General features: G+C 57.2%; 1 protein-coding gene across 1 annotated transcript in view; it reads left to right on the forward strand.

Moving 5' to 3' along the window:
- Positions 1–8,853, forward strand: part of LMF1 (lipase maturation factor 1) — a gene marked incomplete at its 5' end in the record, with an annotated part of 25,520 nt that overhangs the window by 3,752 nt on the left and 12,915 nt on the right. Inside the window, one exon of the mRNA XM_010835161.1 lies at positions 6,820–6,885. Coding sequence (XP_010833463.1) covers positions 6,820–6,885 — 66 coding nt within the window. The remainder of the gene's footprint in view (positions 1–6,819; positions 6,886–8,853) is intronic.

An 8,853-nucleotide genomic window follows, 5' to 3' on the forward strand; every position in this document is an offset into this window, starting at 1 on the left:
ACAGGTACTGGAGTGGGGTGCCATTGCCTTCATTTCCGCAGATAAACCCTAACAACCATAAAATACTTAGGAAGTACTCACAGAAGTGTGACACTTGGGCCCTGAAAACCCCTAGACGGTGCCTATAGGAGCCCTGGGCAAGGAGGTCTTCCTTGTTCGTGGCCAGCAGTCAGTTGTCCCCATACTGGTTGATAGATTTCATGCAGCCCCAACATAATCCTAGAAGAGTTTTTTTTCAAAATCGGTGAACTGATTGTTTGGTGAGCACGGAAATGCCCAGGACCGAGTCTTGAGTGGGAGTAAAGCAGTTGGCTTCATGCTACTTATGGGTCCCGGATGCTCCAGGGACCGTGGCTCTCGAGGTGCCAGGGAGGCGCCAGCAAGGCTGCAGCGACGGGCGGGTCAGCACGTGCAGACGGCGCCACACTGACGTCAGGCGAGGCTGCAGTGACGGGCGGGTCAGTGCGTGCAGACGGCGCCACACTGACATCAGCGTCAGGTGACATTTGGACAAGGCAGCGAGCCAAGTCGGCTACGACAGAAAGGAGCTTCCACAAGAGGTGCTGGGTGTCCATTGGGTGCACGAACCCCCGCCCCACCACACCTCCCACAGCAGGCAGTTTGAGGTGGACAAACACATAAAACCAAGACACCTCTCGCAGATAATGTAGAACATCTGCAGTCCTGGGAGAGGTGAAGCCTGCTCACAGCACAGAAACCACTAACTGTTAACAAAAAGACATGGGTTAACTGGACAATTAAAATCTTGAGCTCTTCAAAAGACACCACTGAGAAACGGCGAGCCACAGGCTGGGGGCGCACTCAACACAGCGGGCAGAGCCTCTGTGTGCAGCCTGGGAAGGACGCAGCCCCCACTGACGACGGGTCATTCAGGAGAGGGAGCGGTCTGGGCAGGCTTGAGCACAGGCGGGTGTGCACACAGCCGTCCCCGCGCTGGGTGCCCGTCAGCCCCACAGAGCAGAGCCCCACACACCCCAGGGCCGGGCTTTCCTGGGTGGAGCAGCAGGTGACGCCACATCCTTCAAGCCCTGGAAAGACTGACCGGCAGCCCCGCCAGGTGCCGCCGCTTCCCGCCTGTCTCCCGCACAGACTGCAGACCTGGCCTGTGCTTCGCGGGTTCTCATCTTCTTTTTCGTTTCCACAGACGTGGAGGTGACATGACGGCCCCAAACTGTCCCCATAGCAGCCGGGGGGCAGGGGCGTCACCACAGGTGGGGGCCGCGGGCCTTCTTCCTGTAGGAACCTACCTTGGGGCAGGGGCTGCCTCGCAGAGACGTCCAGGGCCCACGAGGACGGCAGCCAGAAGACGCAGTGTCGCCAGAGCAAGGGCCGTAGGAACCTGTCTGCTGCTGGACGTCAGTGGGGGCGCCCTGCTGGTGGATGTTGGGGGAGGGTGGGGAGACCATCCGGCTGCCAGGTGTGGGCGGGGGCCTGTCGGCCTGCACCGCTTAACTAGGTTGTTCGTGTGGCTTTTCTTCTCCTGCGTGTTCTCTCTACAGTTCTTCCAACGCCTTTCACTACCTTTCCCCAGGTACCACGTTGTTTTTATTATTGCTTCACATTTTAAGACTTAAGAACTTAGGACCCTAAATTCTCACTAAGCAACATCACCGCTAAAGTCAGCAGTTTTCACCGAGAATTGCATCTTTGCTGTCGCCGGAGCTGGTGGTGTTTTTTGTTGTTTTGTTTTGGGGTTTCTTTGACCATGCCACACAGCTTACAGGATCTTAGTTCCCTGACCTAGGACTGAACCGGGGCCCAGAAGTGAAAGCACCGAGCCGTAACCACTGGACAGCAGGGAAGTCCCTGACGCAGGTGGTTTTTACCTGACGTAAATGGAGAGGTCACAGCATGAAAGGAGACCGCGGAGAATCGGGGCAGGAGGACAAGCCTCCGGGCCCCCCAGGGGCAGCACGAGGATGCGCTTTTCTGTCTGCACCGGGCAACCCGCATGCCTGCAGGCTGCGGAGGACAGCCTGGGCCTGGTTACCGCCCACAGCTCCAGCCTCACACCTGCACACACACCCTGGGATCCCCAGCTCTTGGTGTGCAGACCACACCTGTCTGGTTAACACACAAAACTGCATCTAAATTGGAGAAAGAGACACCCCCAGAACCCACTGTGCAGAGGCCAGGATGCAGCAGGGCAAGCCGTGATTGAAGGCCCACGAGAAAACACTTTCTTCAGATAAAGGCGGTTTTGTCTGAGACTCAGCCATAAAGTCACCCGGACTATCATGAAAGTTTTGGGCAAGTAAATTTGACAACACAGATGAAATGGACAAATTCCTTCACAAATGTAGCTCACCAAAACTGAGACAGAAGGAAAGAGGAAATCAAAAGGGCTTCCTATCTGGTAAATAAATTGGATTTGTAACAAAATGTAAAAAACCATTCCAGAAAGAATGTGTAGGCACAGATGGCTTCAGCAGTGACATCAAACATCTAAAGAGGAAGTAAGGGCAGTCCTACACACACCCGGGAGAACAGCGGAGGCGGGGCCGTTCCCCAGGTACTTTCACGTGACCAGCAGAACCCGAGGAGGCCAGCGCAGAAGGAAAACCAACCAGCATCCCTCACGAGCAGAGACACGGGGACTCCAAGCAAAACACCGGCAGATCGAGCCCGGCCATGAGAGGTGTGGCTTACCTCAGAAACACACTTCACTACAGCAGCAGAATGAAGCTGAAGAGCTGTTTGTCCATCTCAGCACAGAGCACACCGAGGAGCCCATGCAAGGTCATCTCAGGGAGGGGCTCCTGCGCCGTGATGAGGGAGAGCATCCACACATGATTAGACAGGCCTGCTGCCTGTTTCTGGTGCTGCTCTCCAACACTGTGTTGAAATCCCAGTGCAATAAAACAGGAAAAAGAAATAAAGGCACAAAGATTCCAAAAAAGGAAGTGAAACATTCACAGATGTGATTATACAAAACCCCGGGAATCTTAAAAAGCAGCTACCGAAGTGAATACATTAATTTAGCAAGGTTGCAGGATACAGTCAATGTGAAAAATGAATGGTCCATCATATACTATAAAGAAGTCATTTGAAAATAAAATTCTGAAAATACTATGGGCCATTGCTTGAAAACTCCAATGCCTCATAATAAATCTGATTAAGGATATAGAAGACATGCATTAAAACTGCAAAATATTGCTGATGTGAACGTAAGACCTACGTAAGCAAACAGGTGTCCCCCACTCATGGGGCAGAAGACTCAGTATTGTCAAGATGTCTTTTTCACCTGGATGTATATATACATTCAGGGTGATTTCTATCAAAAAAGCCCAGTGGGCTTTTTTGAGGGAAAGACATGTCAATTCTAAAATTCACATAAAGAGAATCTTGAAAAATAACAAAGTTGGAGGACTCACACTTCCTGATTCTTAAGGTTAATTTAAAGCTGAAGTATGAGGTTGATCTAAACTACAAAAATACATCCGTGGAGGAGAGGAGAGTCTGGAGAGAGACCCACCTCTGCTGTCAACTGACTTTGAGCCAAGGTACCAAGTCAGGTCAAGGGAAAAGGAAACTCAGTTTTGCAAACAGTGCCAAAATCACTGGGTGTCTGTGTAGAAGGAGAAAATGAGCTTTGAGTGCCGTTTCAACAAAGATCAGATGCTCAGTAGGAAGAGCGTCCTCTCCCGAAGTTAGTCCCTGCAGTAAAAATCTTATTAACGTGATAAAAGAAACACGGGGATGCAACACATCACGCCCCCCAAGAACAAATCAAGTAGGCATCCCGGCCACTTCCTTGTGGAGCCTGCAGTCTGTCACCCCGGCTCCTGGGAGGCATCCTGGGACCCTGAGGAGCACTGTCCAAGGGCTCTGACCTCTACCCAGCTGCACCCCCTCACAGCAGCTCCCCTCCCCGTCCCTCGTCTCTGACCAGCCACAGCAGGACAGCGGTGCCTGGACCTGCAGTGGTGGGGGGCCCTGGACCGTCCCCCCTACCCGCTCCGCAGCTCTGGCAGGTCTGTCCCTGGCATAGGTCATCTGGGCAATTTTCACAGGCTTCCGGGGTTTGGGGAGGGGGCATGATGAGCCCCCCACCAGCATTATCCAGTTTCCCTCCCTCCCTTCACGTTCAGCCCAGAGGGTCCCCCACAGCCGATGCAGTGCCCCTCACCTGCGTGCTGCCTTGGTGAGCTCAGAGGGCAGGTTTCTGTTTGACCCCATCTGGGATTCTGAAAGCAGACACTGCCCCATCCTGGAGAGAAAGGGCCCGTGGTGGCCCCGGATTGGCTGGGACCCCTTCAGATGTGGACTGTTCAGTCCTGAGACCCCGAGCAGACCCATGTGCACTCAGGTGAGGTCTGAGCGCTGAGCCGTGACCCTCAAATGCTGCGTCATCAGGAGACGGGACACAGGGCTCCCCCACCTCTCACAGAGCACATGGGGTCCCGTGGGTCAGCTCCGCAGCCAGAGAAGATGCAGGGCGCTGCCAGATTCGATCAGAACTGAGGCACCCCAGCCCGCATGCCCACAGCTGTGGACACATCCCCAACCAGCAGGCCTGCTCCAGGGAGAGCTGGCCCCCTTCCTGCACCTGCAGACGTGCTGTGTCCACTTGTGGGAGGAGCAGGCAGAAGGCGGCCGCCTGTGCTTACAGATGAACAGTGGGGTTCCTGGAGCAGACTCGGAGGGGAGAACGGGGTGCAGGGCACGTGCAACACTGGGGCGCTGGCGAGGGAGCTGGTGCTGGCTCGGAACCTGAGGCCGTCACCCCTCCCCCTGCCACAGGCCTGGGAGCCCCTCACCCAGTTAGGTGTGGGGCTGATGTAGCATCAAGCAAGCGATGCTCTTTCTGTGGCCAAAGGCCTTCTTTCTCCCATTTCCAAGGGGGAGATTTTCAGAAGCGAGTTCTGGACCTGTGAGCTTCAGAGAGAAGCCCCTCTGCGTCCCCTGGGCACTGTCCCCGCCCGCTGCCCACGAGGTGAGGCCTGGGCCCCCTCAGCCGCCCCAGAATGTTCCCAGGTCCTGGCACTTGCCCTTTCCCCAAGGAGAGCAGGGGCTGGGCGGACAGCTGCAGGTCACTTGGTGTCTTACTGGCCTGTCTGTGCCATTTTTTTGGAATTAATTTTGGGCTGAAAAAGGCTCAAAGAAGGCTTTGTTCCTTTGACACTTACTCTGGAAGAAAAAAAAAATCCGTGGAAAATCTGACATCTGCATTGTAGAGAGAAATCAATAGATGGGAGGAATATAATTATCCTCTGCTCCCAGAAGAACATTTCAGATTTTTAAGTGTCTCATATCAGCTTAGAATTTGAATGACATTTTAATTATTTTGTTTTTTTTCTTCTCTGCCTGGCGTGAATCTCCAAAGAGTGCCACTCTCGGGTTCCGGGGGATGTAGGGAGCGGAGCCGTGCTCACGGGGAGCGTCGTGTGAACTGGCACGTTGTCCTCAGGAGCCAGCGGGGCGTTCGGCCAACAGGATGCTGGGGTCTGCAGCGCTGCTTCTATGCAGATGCAGCCGAGTCTGGGGTGTCCATGCTGGGAGCTGTCTCCTCAGCGCGTCCGTGATCTCAGCAAACCCCCTTTACAGAGCCTCAACCCCGCCCCCAGAGTGACCTGTCTCGAGAGTCTGCAGACATGGCAAGCAGGTCCTCGGGCGTGGTTCCACCTGACTGCGAGGCGCCCAGGCCCCCGGGGGCACTGCTGGACAGCCACCAGGGAGGATGGTGCCCAGGACAGTTGGGTATTGCGGCCTCCACGGGACACACGTATGAACTCGCTGCTGGGCCCCACGGCAGACTCACACCTGGCCTGTGAGCTCGGCCAGGACACAGGTACTTGGCCAGTGTGGCTGCCACAGGGCTCCACTGTTTCTTGTGTCTATTCCGGGTGCCACGGCATCCCTGCCTCCCACAGGGGCCCAGGCCAGGAGCTGGCTGTGTCCTCGGCCCGTCCTGTGGGCTCCTTGCTCCCAGCCAGGCCGGAGTGGGGCACGTCTCATCTCCTGGGCAGGCATCCCGCCTTGCTGGCCACCACAGGTGGGGCAACTCACACTGTCTACTCTTGGCTCAGAGCCCTCAACCGTCCCAGAGTCCTTCCCATACAGGCTGCTGTCTTTGTGACGCGGTTCTCACCTTCCAGGGCAGCTGTCCATTGAGACAGACATCAGGGCTGAACCTCTGTGTCAAGCAACAGCCTCACTCCTGCCAGGGGACAGATGGCTTCTGACTACGTGGGGGTCAGGTGGAGCTGTGATTCCCAAGGGCAAGTGAACAGGATGTGTGGCAGGCACGGGAGCTGACTGCCCTCATGGCCACTGAAGAGCAGCATGCTGGCCACTGCCTGGCGGGGAGACTGGCAGAGCTGCCGGGAAGCTCACCCATAGGAGCCCCTCTCTGCAGCGGGTTGCCCAGTGGACTGGGTAGCAGAGGAGTCCCTGAGCCCGAGGTCTCCCTCATGCTGTGCCTGAGTGCCGGGGTCTCCCATGTGCTGTTTCCCATCATGTCAGCGGCGGGTGGATACTCTCTCTGAGGCCCAGTGGGACATCGTCCCTCCCCCATCTTGGCATTTCTAAGTCAGGTTGTGTTCTCGTGCTTTATGAATTTGCCTTTTCTAAAACCTCACAGTTGCATTACTGTGATGATGCTCAGAGTCTAAAAGCTGGGTTTTAAAGAAACACAGGAGGAACTGACGTAAAATGGAGAGTGTTTCTTTTTCCTGCATTTGCTGTTACTCCTGAGACGCTGAATGTTCCCTCCAGGAACACTGTTTGCAGTTGCCCTTCTGCGTCACCCCTGCATGTCTGTCCAGGGGTGGCTCACGGTCCTCTCCATCCTTGCAGGGCCTGATCAAGATCCGAGGGGACGGGTGCTGGCGGGACCTCACCTGCATGGACTTCCACTATGAGGTGAGCAGGGCGGCCAGGGGTGTGTGGGGGCGTGGGTGCAGGCTGAGCCCACCATCCCCTCAGGACGGGCCCTCCAAATCCCTGTTCCTGCTCCTGCTGACCACACTCAGGCTCATGCTGGGGCCTTTCCGTGATTCACCCGAGGGCATCTGGCCTCAGAACAACCTTCTCCTGGCGTCGGCTCAGCCCTCTTTGCCTGAGCTCCTCAAACCAGCCCTGTCGTTCTCACCCGGTCTGGGCACCACCTGTCAGGTGGGATGTCTTCCTTCCCCGGGGCGGCTTCGGCCTGCTCCCTTCGAGGGGGTGGGGGGTCCCAGAGTTGGGGTCCCAGTGCCCAGATGGGGGGCTAGAGGCAGGAGCTGGGGGTCCCAGAGTCGGGATCCTGGTACCCAGATGGGGGTTAGAGAGGCAGGAGCTGGGGGTCCCAGAGTCGGGGTTCCGGGGCCCAGACGGGGGGCTAGAGGCAGGAGCTGGGGGTCCCAGAGTCAGGGTCCTGGTGCCCAGAAAGGGGGCTAGAGAGACAGGAGCTGGCGGGTCCCAGGCCCCGGCTGCTCTCATGACCAGGACGTCATCGGCAACAAGCAGAAGAGCGTCATGGCCACTGTGCTCCTACGAGACCCACACAAGGTCATCACAGCTCAGTGTTAGGAGGCACAGAAAACTACCCGAGGAGGAAGGGGCTGGAAGAAGAGGGACACCTGGGAAGCTGGGCATCCAGGTTCCTTTACTGTTCTTGCAACTTCTCTGGGCTTCCCTGGTGGATGAGCAGTAAAGAATCCGCCTGCCAATGCAGGAGATGCAGGTTTAATCCCTGGGTCGGGAAGATCCCCTGGAGGAGAAAATGGCAATCCACTCCAGTATTCTTGCCTGGGAAATCCCATGGACAGAGGAGCCTGGCAGGCCACAGTCCATGGGGTCACAGAGTTGGACATGACTGAGCAACTAAACAACGACTTCTCTGTAAGATGGAAATCATGTCCAATTGAGAAGTTAGCAGGAAGACATTCTCCCAAGGGGGGTTGGTGGCCCTTCCCTGGGGCGTCGCACTTGGAGCCCCCACCTCCCTGTGTCCAGCGGGACACTACACCCTCCAGGCACCTGGGCCTGCGCACTCTGACCGGCATCTCCATGTGCCCACCGCACACCAGGCGCCTCAGCGTCCACAGCTAATCCGCGAGGAATCATACCCATGGCGGGGAGGGAGAGGGTCAGGCTGCAGCCACACCCAGGGCCAGGGTGCACGGGCCGCATGGCTGGCAGCTGTAGGAGAGCGCTTCCTTTCGCTGGGCTCTAAGCCGTGTCCAGGGGGAGTTACCACCATGAGTACCGTTTACCTTTGGCCCAGCCCTTCCCTCTGCAATGCGGGAGACCTGGGTTCAATCCCTGGGGAAGATCCCCTGGAGAAGGGAAAGGCTGCCCACTCCAGTATTCTGGCCTGGAGAATCCCATGGACATATAGACCATGTGGTTGCAAAGAGTTGGACACGACTGACCGACACTCACTTCCTCTGATGGCTGATGGCAGCCGTGCTGTCTATATGCGTGCACGTGTGGGCTGTGTGTGTGCAAAGGACACAGGGCCCCGGAGGGGGAGTGCACAGCAGACCCCAGTGCCCTTGTCAGACCCGCTGTGCACAGACACGGAGAGGCGCACTCCGAGTCGGTGGGGCTGTGGGTCCACTGGGTCTGGGGCCGCAGAAGCCTGGTGTCCCGCCCGGCACCGTGCCCTTCACAGACAGCTGGATGTCCACAGCGGCTGCCCCGGCCCCACACAGCATCGGCACAGCTGGCCCCTCTGCGGACGGCTGCATGTGCAGGGAGGACAGGGCCCGTCAGCTGGGCCCTGGGCGCCGGCGCCACGGCTGAGTCAACACACAGGCCTTGGGGACCTGCCGCGCCCGCCCACCCCGCACACATGTGGAGGCCATTCCCAGGAACACACACATGGGGCCGGGACCCCGTGCCCCC

This window comes from Bison bison, unplaced genomic scaffold (assembly GCF_000754665.1).
Source record: "Bison bison bison isolate TAMUID 2011002044 unplaced genomic scaffold, Bison_UMD1.0 scf7180017845489, whole genome shotgun sequence".
Lineage (NCBI taxonomy): Eukaryota > Metazoa > Chordata > Mammalia > Artiodactyla > Bovidae > Bison > Bison bison.